The sequence below is a fragment of the Meriones unguiculatus genome, chromosome 1 (genome assembly GCF_030254825.1).
Source record: "Meriones unguiculatus strain TT.TT164.6M chromosome 1, Bangor_MerUng_6.1, whole genome shotgun sequence".
In the NCBI taxonomy this organism is placed as follows: Eukaryota; Metazoa; Chordata; class Mammalia; order Rodentia; family Muridae; genus Meriones; species Meriones unguiculatus.
In genome coordinates, this window is record NC_083349.1 from 46,075,420 (window position 1) to 46,096,727 (window position 21,308).

At 34.6% G+C, this 21,308-nt stretch overlaps 1 protein-coding gene across 4 annotated transcripts in view; it reads right to left on the minus strand.

Annotated features, from left to right (window-relative positions):
• The window catches only part of Brd10 (bromodomain containing 10), an 85,857-nt gene that overhangs the window by 6,288 nt on the left and 58,261 nt on the right, over positions 1 to 21,308 (minus strand). For 3 of the 4 annotated variants that reach the window (XM_060388264.1, XM_060388271.1, XM_060388279.1), the window contains 3 exons: positions 14,471 to 14,560; positions 3,129 to 3,244; positions 3 to 190 (listed from right to left, as the gene is read on the minus strand). In XM_060388264.1, coding sequence (XP_060244247.1) covers positions 3 to 190; positions 3,129 to 3,244; positions 14,471 to 14,560 — 394 coding nt within the window. The remainder of the gene's footprint in view (positions 1 to 2; positions 191 to 3,128; positions 3,245 to 14,470; positions 14,561 to 21,308) is intronic. The other variant, XM_060388270.1, reaches the window with a different exon arrangement.

Here is a 21,308-nt window from a genome sequence, read left to right on the forward strand (position 1 = left end):
ACCTAAATCCACGTGCTCTTTCTCCAGGTTGTCTAGAGGTTCTGCTGCATCTGCAGACTTACTGATTTCTGCTTTAGAGAGCTCTCTTTCATGGTTCCCTTCACACTCTTCCGTAGTCCACAGTTCCCTAGTGAACTGACCATGATCAGGTTGTCTTCGGAAATCATCATAGTCTTTCTTCAGGCGGCTCCTGAAATAAACCAATCTAACATGGAACTTTTGAAAACTGAATTGATTTAGCATTTTAAGTTAGATACTGAAATATTTTCAATTGTCATTAAATTGTTTTAAGTGTACCTAAAATGTCTACTAGTTCAGTCTTGCAAATTATTAATTGCCCAAGAAGACAAAACTTATGACATATGCTTAAACTGAAATGTTACATCTTTACATTTCTGAATAGTTTGAATATGCCATTTTTCTGTCTTTTTGAAGGCTGTGGATAAAACTATTAAGAAAGTCAATACATTTTTATTTGAATTAAAAAGTGGGCTCGAGTCATTAGCCTGGGGCTCACCAAGTAGATGGGCCAGCAAGCCCTAGGGATCTGCATGTAATGTACATGCTTGACTTTTATTTGTTCGTATTTTAAGGCTAGGCTAGCACTATGTAGCCCTGATCAGTCTGGAATCTGCTATAAGGAACAGGCTGATCTTGAATTTACAGAGATGCCTGCCTCCACCTCCTAAGTGCTGGAATTAAAGGCATGCATCACAATACTTGATATTAAACATAGGTTCTGGAGATCAAACTCTGGTCCTTGTGCTTGCTAGGCAATCACTTTATTACAAGGCAAGTACTTTGCCAGCTGGACTATTACCTCATACAGCCCTGAAATTACTCATTATAGTACAGTCTAGATTTTTTCATAGTTTTGAAAACAAGGTCTTACTATGGATCAGCTTATCCCAAATTTATAATCCTCCTACCTCAGATTTCCACTTGCTGGGATTACATGCCAGTCTAGAAAATTTAAGTGATAATAATTTTAAAGTTTATTTTTATTTATTATAGTGTGTGTGTGTGCCCACGTGTATGCAAGAAAGCACACTTATGTGCCATGTGTACATGTGGGGTGATCAGGGTCAATTTCCACCGTGGGTTCAAGGAATCAAGCTCAGGTCATCAGTCTTGCATACCACGCACTTTTCCATGAGCCATCTTGCCAGTCCTATGTGACGGTATTGATTATTATTGTAATGATTAAAAAGATTATCACAATCATTTGGCCCATGAGTGTCCTTCCAGAGCCCGGGTCCTGCTTCTTCCCTTCGGAGCATCCAGACACCAATGTGTACAGATGCTGGACTTGAAGGAATGAAACATAGCTGGGTAGGTGGGTTAGCAGGACCTTGGTCTGGCAGTGAATGCCCGGAGGGGAGAAAGCCTTCTTGGATAAAGTCCTTTCAGTGACACAGCTCTTCTTTCATAGGGGAGAATAAGGGCTATAGAAAACTTTGGGGAAGTGCATAAGGATTTGGGAGGTGAGTGTACATCATTGGCTGGGGCTGAGGTGCTGGGAATGCTTCATTTGCATGTAGAGGAATTCCAGTGTTAGCTGGACATGTCTTTATGAGAAAAACCTGAAACCTGGTCACCAGGATTCCTGACTACCTTAAGGATGGTAGAGGTGGAGGTTGCAAGACCTTTGCACTGAGACATACAGGCCTAGAACAGGGACAAAGCAATCCTTACTGCTGTTGGTCTCAAGGTGAGATTTTCAGGGTTTGGACATATCTCGACTTCACTCTTGCTCCAGGCCAGTTTCCCCAGTTGCACGGTTCATGTGTCCCACATAGGAGTAATAAACTTTTGGTCTTATTAGAATTAGTGTTCACAAAGCCTAGAGCAGCAAAGCTGAAATGATACTTAACTTTTATAGGATTCTGGCTGTTTCTGAGAAAGAAAAATGTTCTGGAGAGACAGAACATTTCTAAACAATTACATGTTTTCCTGGAGATTATTATTTTATATGCTTTGAACTAAGTTTTCTATTTACCTTTACCCTTTTTACCTTGTTTTAAGTTTGTTTATATCTATCTATCTATCTATCTATCTATCTATCTATCTATCTATCTACCTACCTACCTACCTACTGTGTGTGTCTGAGCACGTGTGTGACATAGATGTAAGTATATATATATATATATATATGCAACCTTTAAGAAAATTTTACCAATTCTGCATTGAAGCTATATCCAAACCCAACAACTTCCTGTCATGTGTCATACTACAAACTACTCCCATTTTTTCCAGGGTAACTACTACAGTATTACTAGTTCAACTGCTTTCATCTTTACAACTTTTCCAACTTGGCAGTTAGAGTGAATACTTTAAAACTTAAGGTCAGGTAGCTGCATAGAAGGTTCAAATGCGCAAAGGTGCCTGCTACCACGATCCATATGGTAAAAGGAAAGAACCAATTCCTTGCAGTATTCTCTAACCTCCACATGTGCACCATGGCAAACGTGTTTTTTTCCAGGTCGTAGCCCCCACCACCTCTACACATACAAAATCAGTCAATCAATCAATCAATCAATCAATGCAAACAAAACAAAACAAAACAAACCCCTTAAGGTTAGAGATATAGCTCAGTGGTGTTTGCTTAGCAAGGCTCTGGATTCAACTCTTAGCACTTGCAAGCAAGCAAGAGAGGGAGCAAGCAAAACAGAGAAGATAACATCCTGTCTGTTATAAACTTTTGAAAAGCTCTTCATCTTGGTACACATAAAACTCTTAAAAGATTAAGCTCTTTCTGACCTGGCTACCTTTACCTCAGACTTTCATGTCTTACCACAACCTTTAATCATTTTTCTTTGGTTTTAACTGACTTTATGCGTCCTCTAAATGCCAAATATGCTTCTGTATTTAGAGACTGTGTCCTTCTGTGTCTCCCTCTAACCTGTACCTCATCTCCTTAACAAGCAGCCTTCCTCACATTCTTCCCTAGTAGCATTTATCACATTTGAATCTGTATGTTTCTTCCATTAGGAAGTAAATCACAGGGAAGATGTTTTTTGTATCTGTTGAATTACAAATGAATGGAAAACACCTAAATGACTTTTACATTTCTCAAATCATAAATGAAGGGCCTTAGAATAAGTTAAACACATCACAAAGCCTGTTACCTGTTTCTCTGAAAAGCCTTCATTAACTTTGGCTCCCATGGCAGCAATTCATTTAGAAGGCGTACCAGTGTGCTGTGTAACTCTTTCACAGCTTGCCTCCGATGGTACCATTTGCCCTAGAAATATAATTTTAAAAAGTAAATTCCTTAAACTTAATCTAAAGTCAGTATCAATCAAGTTTTATTCTCTAATAAAAACATAACAAAATGTCAATAATTCATCAAAAATATTTCTTCCACAAAAGTTTATAAAAAGAGGAAATATCTGAATATGCTTAGTGACCTTCAGTTCTACAGGAGAAAATGCAAATGCATATTATCCAAATAGAAAAAAAAAACAAATTTAAAAATAATCTAATTATGTCAGTTGTAAATATCTTACTAAATCATTTACCAAATATATGTAGTGTCTTGGGTTTGATCCCCAGTGCCAAAGTGGCAGGGGGGGGGGGGGAAGACAAAGCTACCAACCAAATGAACAAGACCATGTAAAGGTACAAATAGTTAAATAAAGTCACTAAATAAGTAAACACGGCTCATGGAGTAAAGTTTTTGTAACTTTCTTTTCCAAAGCTGAGGACCGAACCCAGGGCCTTGCACTTATTTGTTGTGTTGTGATGTGTGTGTAGGTGTGTGTGCATGTGCAGGAGAATGGAGAAATCAGAGGACAACATAAGGACACAAGTCTTCCTGCTTCAACAGCAAGCATTCATACCCACTGAGTTACCTTCCTAAGCCCAGTCAACTGGCTGCTAAAGCCTACAACACTACACTAAAATACTGATGGCCCTCCTATTTACTAGTGTTACAGGTATTTTCTGTTATCTGTCTATCTGTCTGTCTATCTATCTATCTATCTATCTATCTATCTATCTATCTATCACCTATCAATCTACACCTATCAGTCTATCTACACCTATATCTATGTACACTCTATCTATGAACACCTACATCTGCTTGATTCTGAGGTCCAAGCTCTTAGAACTACATCACTACCTATTAACAACTACAATAAAGACTAGGTGTGGCAGTGCATGAGTTCAATTCCAGTACTGGAGAGGGAGAAACAGTTGGATCTCTGTGAGTTTAAGGCCAGCCAGGGCTAGTGACATAGTGAGACCCTGACTCAAGAACAGAACAAAAAATTCCCCAAACAAAACAACAACAAAACCCAAAAACACAAATAGCATCAAATAAACACATATGATATAGGTTATAAAGACTCAAGTAAAGATATAACTCCTCAACATATAAAATCATCTGATCATTACAGTAACAATACATTTACAGCACAGTATTTAACTATTACATTAATGTATCATATAATCCATATGTATAATTTCTAACAAAATATATACAATTTTATACCACATATCACATTTAACATGCATAACATCAGACTTCAATCTATAAGCAACCGTTGAGTCAATCTGACCATATATAGAAGAGTAAGGCCACTAGCTATAAGCAAAGGTATATTCTAACGATGTACTTGAAGTTGCCAACTTTTTATATACACACATACACATGTACACACTATTTAAAATGACAATTCTATAACTTCATAACCCAAAGTCATTAATAGTATAGCTTGATAAAAAAGGTAGAGCAATAGAGTGTGTTTACATAATCACACACAGCTGTACATCTGCTGAGGTTTTTAGTATTAGAAAGGGAACTGTTTGTTAGAAGAGTAGAACAGCTCTGGATTGGCTACATGCTCTAGATATAGCAAATATGAGTCCTATGCTAATTCATGTCCCCCCAAAGTTTTTACTCAAAGTGCATGATGTGCATGTAATGCACATGAAGCCAGCAGAGGGAGCTGGACTTTCTGGAACTGGAAGTAATAGGTGCTTGCTGCGCCTATTAATGTGGTAACAGAAACCAGGTCTTCTGCAAGAGCGGCAAAGACCGACTGTGGGATTTCCTAAAACACACTGGTTCTTGAACTTCCTACTTCTGTGACCCCTTAATACAGTTCTTCATGTTGGGGTAACCCCCAACCATAAAATTCTTTTGCTACCTCATAATTGTAATTTTGCTACTGTAATGAATCATAATGTAAATTTCTCATATGTAGATAGTCTTAGGTGGCAAACTCATTTCTTTCGGCTTTGAGACAGGATCTCACTATGTTAACCCTTTGACTTATTATGTAGCTCAGGCTATCTAGAACTTTTTTAAAAAATTTATTTATTTTCTTGGGGCTGGAGAGGGGGCTCAGAGGTTAAGAGCACTGACTGCTCTTCCAAAGGTCCTGGGTTCAATTCTCAGCAACCACACGATGGCTCACAACTATCTATAATGGTATTGTGCCCTCTCCTGGCATACAGGTATACACACAGGCAGAATACTATATATATAATAAATAAACCTTAAAAAAGTACATAAAACTTATTTTCTTAATAAATTACAGTTTATTCACTTTGTATCACAGTTGTAGCCCCCTCCCTCATCCCCTCCCAATTCCACCTTCCCTCCCTCATCTCCTCCTATGTCCCTTCCCCAAGTCCACTGATAGGGGAGATCCTCCTCCCCTTCTATCTGACCCTAGCCTATCAGATCTTGTCAGGACAGGCTGCATTTTCTTCCTCTGTGGCCTGGAGGAGGTGATCAAAGAGCCAGCCACTGAATTCATGTGGGAGACTGAGCTGCCATGGGTTACTTCTGTGCAGGGGTTCTAGGTTATCTCCATGCATGGTTCTTGGTTGGAGTAGCAATCTCACGAAAGACCCCTGGGCCCAGATTTTTTGGTTCTGTTGCTTTCCTTGTGGAGTTCCTGTCCCCTCCAGATCTTTCTATCTCCCCTTTCTTTCATAAGATTCCCTGCACTCTGCCCAAAGTTTGGTTACAAGCCTCAGCATCTGCTTTGATACCCTGCTGGATAGAGTCTTTCAGAGGCCCTGTGTAGTAGTAGGTTCTTGTCTTATTTCCTGTTTTCTCCATCTTCTGATGTCCTTCCTGTTTGCCTTTCTGAGAGAGGATTGATCATCTTACCCAGGGTCCTCATTCCTGCTTAAGCTTCTTTAGGTGAACAGATTTTAGTATGTTTATCTATAGTATATGTCTAATATATACTAATACCTGTCTAATACATATCTAATATATATATTAGACACCATGTGTGTCTTTCTCCTTCTGGGATATCTCACTCAGGATGATCTTCTCTAGGTCCCACCATTTGCCTGAAAATTTCCTGATTTCCTTGTTTCTGATTGCTGAGTAGTGTTCCACTGTGTAGATGCACCACAGTTCCTGTACGCATTCTTCCGCTGAGGGGCACCTGGGCTATGCCCAGATTTTGGCTGTATAGTCTGGGACCTCTCAGCCTCCCAAGTGTTGGGGTTACAGGTGTTAATCACACACTCAGCAACTACTTGGTGGAAAATGAGAAATGGTGAGAGGGTAGAATAAAAATTCCCTAAACCTAACAGAGAGAATAGTATTAAGGAAGAAAGAAAATATTCTCTCATTAGAAAAGAATTAAAATCTGAAGCGAACTAGTGGGGATCACAAGGAGAAAAGGGACACCCACAGAGCTAATCTGGTTCGCACACACAGCTGCTGCTTGGATTAGCACAGTGGTGATGAGATGGTGAATGGAGACATCAGTTAGGAAGACAACAGTTGGGTAGATGAGGAACAGGAAGGGTAGACTATGTCTCTAGACATTTTTATATCAAGACATACTGTAGTGGTGACTCTGCTAAATTACTAAAATAATTTTTGCATTGTAAGAGTTTAAAATTGACAAAGATTTTACATTTAATTTTGATTAATTCTAATTACATCTAGAAAATATACTACTCAACCAAAAGACTACATACAAGGAAGGGAACTTAATGTTTAACCAGAAAACAGATTTTAAACTTTCATACAACTGCCTTACCCACTAACCTGTTTTGAAATGTCTATGGTCTTCTATCATAAAAGATTAATAAAATATATAAAACTATAAAAAATATAATGACTCCAGTGAAAGGAACCTTATACACTGCCATGGAAATGTGAATCTTATATAGTCTTGAGGTGATCAAAAGAGCTGAATCACTGCTTCAATGGCATTTAAGGCAAGGGTTTTTTCTCAGCTACTCAGATGGAAAGGAACTCACAGTTTCATGTGTCAGTCCAAATGTGGTTAAATAATGACATTTTGCGCCCCATACCACTGGAGCTAGGGACTGAATTCTGAGCCTTGTACCTTACTACCAAGCTAACTCCCCTGTCCCAAAATTGTTGCTTTCTACCTTACTTTCTGCAATGCATAGTGGGGTGCTAGAGAGATGGCTCAATGGTTAAGGGCACTAATTGCTCTTTCAGGGGACCCAGGTTCAAATCCCAGCACCCACATGGCATCTCACAACTGTCTGTAACTCCACGATCTGACACTCTCACATAGATATACATGCAGGCAAAACACCAATGCACATACAATAAAGGTAAGTAAATTAAAAGAAAAAAAGAATGTTATCACAGTGTACAGTGGAAATATTACAGAAAGCATAAAGATTATTCATTTTTACAAGCAATTAGAGTTAGAAACAATCTGCTTTACCTTTGGCCCAATATAAAAATCTACTTCAAATCAAACAAATATTTAATGATGTTTAAACTAAGTATCCACAAGCCAGAAATAGCTTTCTAACTGATCAACTTTACTGATTATATATAGAAGAGAAAAATAATAATTTTGAAATCTCTTCCAAGATGGATTTACTAGAACTTAAAAAGGCACACCTTTCTAAAAGAAAGCTGTCTAAAGTCACCTCAGTAAATACTTGTAAAATGGAGTGACTTCAAACTGCAATTCCGCATCTCAGAAATGTTAAAATTTACTGTCTTTTCAAAACACCATGCTGTCTCTCCCGGTCCCTGCAAAGCCAATTCCTAAGTAAGTATAAATAGATTATACTGTACATCCACTTATGCCTAAAGCAGCACTAACAGATTATATTGTGCAGGTACCCTTGCAATGTCAAGTTAATTAAAAGTATAGTAGTAATTAAAATAGGGACATATTTAAAAATGGAATTTAGAAAAAAGGAAAACAGTAACTGGCATGGTGGCACAAGCTGGTATTGCCAGCACTCTGGAGTTGGAGGCAAGATGACGGCCTCAAGTTTGAGGACAGCCTTTTAGAGTGTGCCTCTAAAGAAAGTAAGAATAAATATGGAGGACTCCCTTATCTTTATTAATGTAAAATATATTTATTTATTATTATTATTTTTAGAAAGACATACTCTTTATTGTACTGATTACAGAAGTAAATATCAAACTATTTAGGCAGATCAAGACTGGATGGTATTTGGAGCAATTACTCAAGTGCTGTAGTGCTGGAGCATTACTAAAATTTTATTATTATTCAAGTTATGCATATAACCTGATTAATAACTTTAAAATAAGTAACTGAACACAAGGAAATTTTAACCTTTTTTATCATCAGAATTCTGACTATTTTCAGGGGTTAAATTATTTTTAAAGATAAATTCAAATGCATTATATGAGTATAGTATTATGAACATATATTAAAGGTTACTTTTTTAATAACATGAGTAGTTTTAAAGATTTGTTCATTTTATTTGATGTGTTTTGCCTGCATGTATATATGTACACTATGTGTATTTCATATCCAGGAAGGTCAGAAGAGGGTACTTAAGAGTTAGGTGGTGTGAAGTAGCGCATGAATGCTCGGAACTGAATCTGGTCCTCTGCAAGAACTGCTCTTAACCACTGAGCCATCTTTCTAGCCCAAGAGTAGTAGATTCTTTTAAATTAACAGATTATAAATTTTAATGTGAACGATGAATTTTGGGCATGCAACAGAAAAACAACAGCTAATAGTCTAAATTTGCAGCTTACCTTTCACTGCTTCTCATTCAGTGTCCATAGCATCGGCAGACTGCCAGCTCCCTTTGTATTAACTCCAAACCATGGAGTTTTTAAATAACCCTCTAGGGAATATTATTAAAAGAAGCTGATCTATGGTCATAAGGTAAGTTTTTTTCTATATGCAGTTTTATAAGTTTCTGAGTATAATGCACCAGAACAACCTGGGGAATCATATGAGGAAAGAAGCCTCCAAAAGGACACAATATTGTAAAGTGAACAAGTGCATCTCAGTGAGTGTGAAATGAGCATGGGGAGCTCACCTCACCACTAAAGAACAACTCCGTCCTGTTGCAATAACCTGAAATGATTTACAATACCAGCTTAACACTGGCTAGGGCTCTGCACAGAGGGAGCTGGCAATCTACTAATGCTGGGGACATTGGAAACCTAAGGGGGAAAGTAGGAAAACAAATTCTAGATTTATTAAGTATCTAATCAGCATGGACATGTTTGGACATTAATAAATTCAGACGTTTTGCATAGTAAACACACACAAGCCATTCCATTTTTATATAGATTTTCTTGTAATGCTGTATATAATCAAAACAAGTTATCAAGACCAATAAGAAATACACAAGGTTTTCTTTTTAAATTGAGAAAATATTACTATAAAAACAAAATTTTATTATTTGTAGGTGAGAAAGCCGTATGTGATAAACACATACCATTTTATCCTTTGAAAAATTACAAAGCAAAAAATTTACATATATAGCCAAAGTTCAAATGCTACTTTCCAACATTCTTTTGCTTACAAATGTTAGTACACAGAAAGAAACATACATTACAAGGCAAAGTACTTGTATTAGAGCCCTGATTTTTACTAAAGACAGACATCCTATGATAAAAAAGGACTGCCAATTTATTAGTATCGTTGTATTATAATTTTCAAGAGAAATCAGAATAACTGTCAAAGTGTCAGTGGATCCCTAATGATCAATGATGGCTCATTTAAAACCAAATCCAATCCAAAGGTGGCTTGCAAAGAATGTAAGCTCTTATGAATGAAAACAGCACAAATAAAATTTAACTATTTTAGCTGGGTTTGCTGGTGGACTACTTTAATACCAGCACTTGGGAGGCAAGGAAGGCGGATCTCTGAGTTCAAGGCCAGCCTGGTCTACAGAACGAGTTCCAGGAGAGCCAAGGCTATCAGAGAAACACTGACTTGAAAACCCAAACCAAACAAAAAACAATAAAACTTAATTTAATAAACTAAATTGTTTGATATTTTTGTAATCTAAGTAATATTAAATGAAAAATTAATACTACATTCAGTAAGAAACTCCTTCCGCATTTCAACAGTCATGCGTATTCAGTTTAGATAAAGTACCACCTTAATCTCACTGGTACATAGTCTCTTTTGAAAAAAAAATGCTAGCTTTGGTACTATAGTTACAACGAGTGCACATCACTATGGAAAAAGTTTTAAAAAGTATTTTAATATTGCCGGGGTAAAATTTTCTCTTGATACTAACACCAATTTTCACCTAAGATTAAGTCTTACATTGAATGTGTATATTGTATATATGAGCTTTAATTGTACTTCTAAATTAGCAATAAATCAAGTACAAAGGCACACAATTACCACTTTGAGAACATCACTGCTTTGTACAAAGAGAAAACCTGGGTGGCAGATCATATTCCTAGTGAGGCAGCTCACTCTTCACTAGAGAAAAAAGGAAAACCATATATATTTTAAAATATTTTCTTATGTTCAATCTATACAGAAAATTTTGCTTAAAGGCAGATACCTCTTTGATTGAACTGATAAAGTGAGCAAATGAAAACACAGGTTCACATGGAAAATTTTTTAAAAGAGTGGCAAATATTTTCTATTTTTTACTACCTTGAAGGCAGTATGTCTAACAAATTTCAAATATAGCAAGACTGAATAAATGTATTAAAACACTCATGTTCTAACTTACAGGAGAGCAAAAAAAAATTTCCTAGACTAGAAAGAATGTTTCCCAAATAACTCAGCAGAATGAAAATTTTATCTCAACTAAAGTAACAAGAACACAAGTAGCAAAGGGTGCACTTCCTCTTTGAGAACACTAAAACCTTCTGTGGCCTAGATTACGATGGCACTGTCAGACTATGTTTGTTCCCATCCTAACCAGATGCCTTACTTTAGACAGAGCTGAGGCAGATAATTAAGTGCTGCATTACAGAATCCAAATGAAACCATCTAGATTTCTAAGAGACTATAATCTTCCATTGTAATAAACAGTTCAATGGCAAATCCTGAGTTGTTTTAAAAGCCTTTTAAATTTAACTATAGAGTGCTCTACAATATAAGGTATGTTAAATTAGAAAATAAAAACAACCTTTTAAATGCAATGTTGGCTGGATAAGAAAATGGATTTTTTTTTCCTATCCCCAGGACAAAGTAACATGTGTTCCAGGCTAGCTTCAAAACACAGATCTTCTGATCCTCCTTTCCCTACTGCTAAGATTAGAGGGGTGTAAAATGTGCCCTGCTTTTCTTGTCTGCAGGAAAAAGTATTTGGAAAGACCCCAGAGAGAAGAAGCTCTCTGAAACATCTAGGTGCTTATTATATGAATCGGTATTAAATCAGTATCCCATGTGAAATTTCTAACTTTGTAGTGACACTTGTGGGTAACTGAACATTTAAATCTTTGTTATTAAAATAATGAAAAATCAATATTAAATGAAAGAAATGTTTTGATCCTAAGTACTATTTCAGTCCTGACAATAATCCTCTTGGGATAAATATTAATCCTTCATTTACCTTGCAATAACAAAGGAAGCCCATGAGACAAGGAGTAAGTCAAAGCAGCTATCTCAATTATCTAGTCCATACATTTTATTAATAAAAAAGCCTCCCCACAACTGTCTTCACTGTAAATCTAATTCCAGTAAGTATTACCTGCTTTTTACATCCACTGTATTTCAACTAGGGCAAATATATTAACATAATAAGAGGTGATAACTGACAGCCTGGCCAAAAAAAAAAAAAAAAAAAAAAAAAAAAAGACAGACCAAGTGTGCCAAAATAATCCTTCAAAATATATGGATAAATCTTTAATTAGAGTAAATGACAACAACACATTTTTACAATAATAAAACAACTGACATTCATAACAGTGCCCACTGAGTCAATTACAGAGGTTTAAAATATGCTCATTATTGTAGGAGGCACAAAAGCTCTTCATTAAATGATTATGTTTACTAATGTTTAAGTTTTAGATTATGTAAAAAATTCTGTTAAGGTGAGTGTTTTACTCTTAAATGATACCAAACAAAGATATGGTCAATTTCTGTAATTTACATAGATCATATTCAACATCAGATTTTGTAAAATAAAAAGGTGTGTACGTGGGGGGACAAAATTGTAAAATGAAAATTGCCTATTTGTTTTACGCTCTGTGGCCATTTTCTCTGGCTAAGACAATCGTCTATGTAAATCCTTCAGGCAGTTTCAGCTGAGAAGAAATAATTTACATCCTAATGGTACTTCAGTAAAATTAACCCTGGCAAGGTAGTTACAAGAATCCCATTTTTTTTCAAGAATGGAAATATTAAAAGCAACTTTTAAATAACAAAGGACATGGACAAGTTTGAAGACAAAATATAATCCATTTGCACTTTCAACAATCTGAAACTTTCTAACAGACCTGCTCTCGGAGACCTCCAGTCTGTTTCCTGTAAGTTTTCTTCCACTTGATCCTATGAGGAAGGCAACCTGCTTACACAGCAGCTCCACTTCACTAAGGAAGTGAGGATGGTTTTAGAGAAAATCTTGAGTGCTTGCAAAAAATTTTCCTCTTGTAGTATGTGCTTTATGTACTTAAATCAACTAGCCTAAAACTATGCAGTAGAAACAAAATTCCTACCATATAGAAAAAGTAATGTTTAAGTACAGTATATAAAGCTTTCACTTTATATTTCAATTTACAGAAATCTGCTCAGTAATAAAACGTGAAAACCTGCAAAACTATAAATTATGGCCTGATTTTAAAAAAGACGTCACCCTTTAATGAACATAAAATATTGAGTAAGATGAAAAGAACCCTTTTCATTGAAAATATTCTCACTATTTTTTTTCCTGTGTACAATGTATTACTGTAGTAAATTTTAGTAAAACAGTCTTCCATATCATGAGACTTCCCAGATACATAAAGTACATATAAAAACATAAGGCCTCAAGTATTTAAATGGAAGTATTTCTGAAATGTTTTCCCCACTTTCTGATGGTACACTGACCATATGTTTTTCTTGTTAAATGGTGACTGTTTAGACTGTTTTTGTTTTGTTTTCAGACTGAGTCTCACTAAGTGTTGACCAGCCTGGTTCTCACTATGCAGATGTGGCTGGCTTTGAACTCCTAGAGATCTTTTTGGCACTGCCTCACCTGAATGCTGGTATTAAAGGCATACATCACCACATTTGGCTGATGACTATTACGAACATTCCTTCACCTCTTACATCACAGTAATCCTCTGAGGTGTGTTGTACGACAGACTTCTGAAACGTGTAAGGTCCTTTCACTCTTTGTGTTAAGACAGAGGACTGAAGTTTTCTGATACTCCAGTTTGTTCCCTTTAAAGTACTTCTAATGTATCATTTCTAACAGCATGTAAAATGGCTATTAGAAATGAATCTGTTAGAAATAAAACCTGCTGAGTCACTTATTTTTATACATACTTATATCAATAGGTTTTAAGCACAAAGCAAACGGTTTCACAAGCAAACAAATGGTTTTTTTTTAAACAGCTGATTTTTTCTTAAATATTTGGTAACGTTCCCAGTTACTTATTGGTATATAATTGTGTTTCCAATATGATATAATCTAACCATGAAGGCCAATTAAGTAATTTTATCTATTTATAAAAAACAACATGGAACATTTTACCAAGTAAGAGCATATATGTAACATGCTCATATATGCTCATATATGTAACATAGCCTCTTAAGAACAATAAAAAATTCAGGAAACTAATTGATCAGTTATTGTTAAGACATATAGTAAAAGATTAATTAAAATAAAACCCTACAGTCCAGTAATGGTTCTTTTAGGAGTCACGTTGGTAAGAACAAAAGGAATTTGGGTCCTGGTTATATCTGTTTTATATTACATATAATAAAGTTTGTTGTTATGTAATAGGCTTCTATTAAAGATAAGTAATTAAGAATACGCAGTATCTAAAAGCTACCAGTTAGAAAACAATCAGCATACTGGATAATATCTAAGACTATACCTGTTACAAACCAGGCAAAGAAAATTAATCTTCTTGCCCCTATACCATCTTTTTGTTTTAAAAATGAAAATTAGACCACACGGGAGAAATGGAAAAAACAATGCTTCTATCTTTAATTGTAAATTTTTATGTAATTAGGAGAACAAGATTTTTAAAAACTTTGGAAAAAAAGCAGGAATAAATTTTAATGCTGACAATAATAGATAAAACTTTTGGATAAACACCTACCGATTTTTTTCTACTGTTTTCCAGATCTTTGAGTTCATTCTCGATTTTTGTGATTAATTCCCTGAGTTCATCAAGATTAGTGCAAATAAGCTAAAACAAAACACAAAAACACAGCTTGATAACACATAATATAAAACACCCAAAATGTGGTAACAGAAATTTTTTAACATATACTGAAATTAAAAATATTTCTCTGCAATAATTAAAAGCACGGAAAGCTTTACAGTTAGTATCTGAGATATTTACTTGTTATGATGTATGAACTTCAGGTTTCCTATAAAATAAGCTAAATTTTCAACATTGGTAGTCTCATCCTACACTCTACCTCTAAGTTTGTATTATAATCCTGTTACTTTCTTAGTATTACTAACTTTCAGCCCAGAATGACAAAGATCTGGAAACTCATTAGATTTTACAGGTTACAATCCCACCAGGCCATCTCCAAGCAGGAGAAATACAGCACTGCAGGTGGCCATTATCCCTTTTTGTTTGCTACCTATATAATTTAACAAACTGAGTTATTTCTGCTGGCAGTGATACTAAAGGAGGACTAAAACTATGTGCAATATATTCAAAGATAGGAACAAAATTAAGTACACATTCTTGTCATGAGTTTAAGAATTTTTACTGCTGCTGTTTTTTTGAGAAAGGGTCTTACTACATAGCCCTGGCTGGCCTCAGACTTCTGTTCCTGCTCAGCCAACCAACTGGGTGCTGTATTTCAGATGTGAGTCACCCAGCCCTTCTGAGCGTAATACATTTTAATAAACCATCTTTACAAGCAGTATCTATTTCCTTCTACAATTGTGTGGATCATTTTATTTTACCAAATAAATGCAACCAAAATAATGAATTCTTTAGTTATTAACTGACCTAGCTTGGCTTAGGTCAGTTTTATAAACTGAAGCATCTGAAATACTAACAAAACATTGTTCTTCCATTTGGTTCATGTAAAATTTATTGTGTTTGCCCAGTGAGTTTAGTACATTTAACCTTTTCCTAAAATAATTTAAACAACTTAAGATCATCTATTTTTAAAAAGTGATAGAATATTCATAAGCAAAACTCTATCTATACAAAAAATTTCAAGGTGCAAGAAAATCTTGTGATGTTTATATTGTTAAAGTTAAAATATGGTATATATTTATAAATTATCAAAAACCTTTATCACTGTGCTTCTTACATTCACTAATGTAAAGTTACTGTTTTCTTATTAGAAAATCAGACAAAAGTAACAAGCAAAGTGGGTTACAACAAGATAACCGCTAGTTGTTAATAAGTAATTAAAAACAGGAGATAGGAAGTGCTTTAAATTTGGCTAAAACCATAAGAAATTTTGATATAACATAAACTACAAAAGTGGAAATATGGTACAACCTAAGAGATTAAGAAAAAATTATCACCAATGCTATACCATAATTAGCATTAACAATTACTTATTAGAATAATCTATAAAACTGCAAATGCAAGATAAAGCAAGGCATGTATATACTTAAGTAATCCAAGTTAAACAATTTCAGGACTAGCTATGTGCTCAGTGGTAGTGTACTTGGAAAAGAACAACAACAACAACAACAAAAAAAAAAAAAAAAACAAAAGCAACTTCAGAGTAGAAATCATTACACAATACTGTAGGGGGAGAGTGCAACTGATAATTATTAGAATCACATGTTTCAATTTGCTAAATCTGGTTATGAAAGAAATGGTGATGGTCAAGCAATGGACTGGACAACTAGATAAGAACCTTTACAACTAGAAAACATCTTCAACTTCTAGTGTATCTATCAAGTCAGAGAGCATTGTCAGTTCTCCAGTGGGTTTTAATGAGTAGTGACTGAGCAGTCCGTTGTTGTCACTGCTATGTCAGATTTGTCCTTTTTCAAGGAACTTGGCATATTGCTTAACATATCACAGCATAGATTTTTCGCATCTATGGCTCAGAGAAATTTTCCTATTCAGGGTATCTCACTTAAGATGCATAAGAGTATGGTTTATGTGCAGTTTGTAGAAATTTTCAGGAACAACAAAGTCATATACCCAAACAACTAAACACATCCTAAAAATTTTAAAGATCTTTTAACTATCAGTTACTCATGACATCAACAAACAATTATATTTCATCTACTGTAAATCAGCTAAGGCCAAAGCATTAAAAGCTATACTTCTAAATGGCTTACCTAGTTACATGAGCTGTGTGAAATCAACTCTTCTCAAATTTCAGTGTGCATAAGAACTACAGGGGAACCCTGATAGTTTTGGATTTAGTATTTCTCACATCTGATGAGTTTATTGTTATAGTTACATTTTAAGTAGTCATGTACTTAATGACTATGAATTATAAACCAGCTACTGAGACACTGAGACATTCTGGTGCTATGAAGCAAACAAGCATAAAAATTCACAATAATTAATTTTCAAATTTAGGGGGTAATATATTTTTAGGATAATATTCTTAAAATAAATTACTTTATCTAAGTCCTAAGAGTATTTTTTTTTTTTAAATCTGAGGGTCAGAATTCTTTTAGTGGTATTTATATTGAAGGTACAATAAAATAACTTAATATATAGATAATTTACAATCTTTGCTGTTGTGGAGATAGGATCTCACTACATGGTGCAAGATGCCCTCAAAATTATGTAGCCTAGGCTAGTCTTAGACTTCCATGTGCTGGGGTTACAGATATGTTTTATCACAACCAGGTCTGGTTTATATTCTTAATATGCAAATACATTCTTTAAATTTCTGTATACCTAATGTATGTCTAACATACAATATGTAAGATCATCCTAAGCTATTAAAAAATTCTGGAGTAAAAACATAGTTTAAGTTATTTCAACTTTATGTCACATATAACTAATTTCTTACTTTTTTAAGAATGAAAGTCTTCAATTTCAAATGGCATTTCTATTAAAATTAGATTCAACAGTAAAAATTCTCTTTAGTAAGGAGCACAGATGTATTCAGTAAGAACAAAAAAAGCATCTCATTAAATCCTTTTCTCATTAGTATTAATTTAGAAAGTGTTTCTGAGATACAGGGCCTCTTGGGTGAAAAAGAAAGCTGGCTGAGCTGCAGGGATCAGGGAAGCTTTCCTTCATACTCCAGAGGTGACTGCTGCCTCTCCTCCAGAGGGAGAACCCAGTGATACATGCTCATTAAAGTAAGCCTTTCACTTGACTGAAGCCAGGCTGAGGTACAATCAACCAATTTTCAGATGAAAGGGACTAAAATTATATAACTTGTTCAATGCTTAGAGTAGGCTAGAGAGGTGTATCTTCCTAAGAATTAAAACAGATGTAAAGTAACCTCAGATGATGCTTTGGTAGAGGAAACTACAGAATTTTAAACTCCATTTACTACATTATACTCTACAAGGGCTCTTTTTAAACAAAATAAAAAAGTTTAAAAACTTCCAACAATTGAACATACAGTTTTAGGATCAATTTAATTTTCATTGACAAATAGTATTAAAAGACTTCTTCAACTAAAAAATTACAAATGAATGTATATAATAGGAGAAGGAAAGTACTATATAGATATAAGAATTTCATGGCCATATCTCAGAAAATTACATAATAAAGATTTCCTTACTTATCACTTCAATTACCAAAATCATGCCATTCTGATAGAGGCTCAATAGGTTTGAAAGATATTTTCAAATAAGGCATCATACAAAATAAAAAGGGTAGGTTATATTAGAAAGGAAAAATCATGTTGAAATGTAAAATACATTCAAGCAAAATGGATCATTCTATCAGTCTAATGAAGAAGTCCATGATTTGTTATAAAATCTGCAACTAAAATAATATAGGATCTAAATTTAAAATCCATATATAAATAAAAATTACATTAACAGTTGTTAAAAATATGCTACAAGAATATTATTTCTAGCCAAGCACACACCTGTAATCCTAGCACTCAGGAAGGCAGAGGACCAGAGATCTCTGTGAGTTCGAGATCATCCTGGTCTACAAAGCCAGTCCAGGACAGCCAAGGATACACAGAGAAACCCTGTCTCAAAGAACGAAAAACAAAAAACCCCACAAAACCTCATCCCTTCCTCCCAAAAGAATATTATTTCTTATGATCACTATGCCATAACAGCAAGGACAATAAATTATAGCAAATACTCACTTGACATGAAAACAAAATAATTTTGACAAATTAACAAAATATTTTTAAAATAACATGTAATTAAAAACATTTTCCAATGCCTTACATTAAAGAAAATTGAAAGGTTTTTTTTAAAAGAGGTTTAAAAAAAACTCAATTCATAAACAAAAACCAGAAGTTGAAAATATATATTTTAAGAAGTAGCAATTAAAATATAACTTAATCCATAGATCTTTATAACACAGAAGTTAAAAACTCTGGTTTCAATTTTAGTCTCAATTTGAAATAAGAAGATAACAATGAACCTGTAGCATGAATCACATGTATGGAACAGATGTCAAGTATACACTGATTAAAAAAGTATTTTGTGTATATTTGTGGGGTGGGGATTACTAATGAAAAATATCCTTATAGATTTTATCTCTATGTGTGTCTAAGTGACTACCAAGTGTGTCAGTGCCTGTGTAAGCCTGGAGATGGCACAAGATCCCATGGAGCAGGAGTTACAAGCACTTGTAAGAAACATGGCAGGGGTGTTGGCACCAGAACTTGAATTCTCTGGAAGAACAGCAAGGATTCTTAACTGCCAAGCCATTTCTCTACCTCCTACTGACTAGAATTTTAAAAAATCATTTTGATTATTTTTTAATTGTGTGTATGTATGTGTGTCTGTGCATGTTTGAGTAGAAGCCAGAGGCACTAGATCCTCTGGAGCTAAAGTTACAGCAGGCAGTTGTGAGCTGCCTGACTTGATTCCTGAAACTGAACTCAGATCCTCTGAAAGAGCACTGAGTACTCTTTAACTAATGACCGTCTTTTTAGCTCCCCTAATTATCCTTTAAAATGTGGTTTACTGGAACTTGACACATCAAGTTTTAAACATAATCTCTAACTTAATTTAGCACAAAAAGAATTTATATACTATTACAGTTCCCAAATACTGTACAAAAGGAAAGAAAAAGGCTCTGGAGGGAGAATCAACTTTATTAGGAAAACTGACAATTACTTCTGTGCCTAAGATTTTTTTTATATTATAAAATAAAGAAAAATTGACAAAATCATAACTGCTAAATTTGATATAAAAACTTGAACCATCAATATTCTACCCATCTTAAATAAAAATATTCTCTATTTTTTTTCTCTTTTTTACAGTTACTGATGATGAAAAAAATAAATCCCACAGTCCTGATATGCCACGGTGGACTTATCAGGGCACTAGAATAAGGAAGTCTAAGTTCTCACTCTGATCAGATATATTACTCTTTTTTTTAACTTTAAAATTCTACTTTAATAAGACCAAATTCAAGGCTTATTTCAATATCCTAAGTAGCTGGAAAGTGCTAAGGTTAGCAATAGATGCTCTTAATGAAAATCCTAATTAATTTTCCTTAAAATGCAGTATTTTCCTATAGAAGTGTCTACGCCTATTTGGAAAATAAAAAGTAAGAACAGCTAGAACAGTAAGGTCTAGGAATGTAACGGCTGCTATCACAACTCTGTGCAGATGAAGAACTGGACTTACAGAAGGTTAAGTAAGTTAGCTAAGGTGACAGAATAGTCAGGTGCTAGGCCTGGCATTCAAACTCAAGTAGCCTAGTTCTGATTCCATGTTTTAACTACTAGAACATTCCTGATACCCACTACCCATGTTCTTTGGAGGATGAAATTTAGGAATCTTCACTTTTAATAAAGGAAGGCATCAGGTTATTTTAATACTTTAAAAACTTTAACAACCAAGGGCAAAGCTTTTAGGAAAAAGTAGCACAGATACTGTTACTTTCTTTATAATATACACATAAAATGAAACCAAAGTCATTACTCTGACGAGTTTTTTTTATAGTGTTCATATAAACATGGATTCTCATGAAGCAACTAAAGAGGTAAATTTAATATCTAGTGTTTAATAAGTCAAAAGGAACACTGTCAAGGAAGTTGAGGTCAAAACAGGCTTCATTTTTTTTTTTAGATCATTAAGATTTAAATTTAATCCTTTAAACTGTTTCTAAGCACATTATCTATCAGTTAAAGAAGATCAGCCTTTTGTTAACTAGGTCAGGTTTTATAAAAGCAATTTAATATTTATGCATCAAAGTTTTTTTATTTTCAGTAATAAGTATAGATATTTAGGTTTATAATGGCTACTATTAAAATCTTATTTACCTATGTCTACAAAGTATTTCTATGTTCAATGCCAACAAATAAGATGCTAAATATATTACCAGGTCTTTTATGAAGAAAAACCCCTCACTTCTTTATTAGATAATAATTGGTATTTTAAGATTTCACCGATTTTTATGTGTATGAATGTTTGTCTGCATGTATGTATACCACAAAGTGCCCATTGCCCTTAGTGGCTAGAAGAGGGTTTTGGATCCCCAGGAAGTGGAGTTACAAATGGTTGTAAGCCACCATGTAGATACTGGGAACCAAACCTGAGTCCTCTGCAAGAACAGCAAAAGCTGTACTTTTAGAAGACAGTTTCAAGTTCTCATGAATCATAGCATATTATTCGCACTGTAAACCAGAAATAAGAGCTACCTTAGCCCAATACAGACTCACAAACAAGACACACACACACACACACACACACACACACACACACACACACACCATACCATGCTCCTCTATCTCTATGCTACCCAGAGGCTATTTAAGCTGTGGGCTGGCTTTCCCCAGGGTCCAAGGATTGTTCAAGGTTCCTGAATAAACTGCATTGAAAAAAAA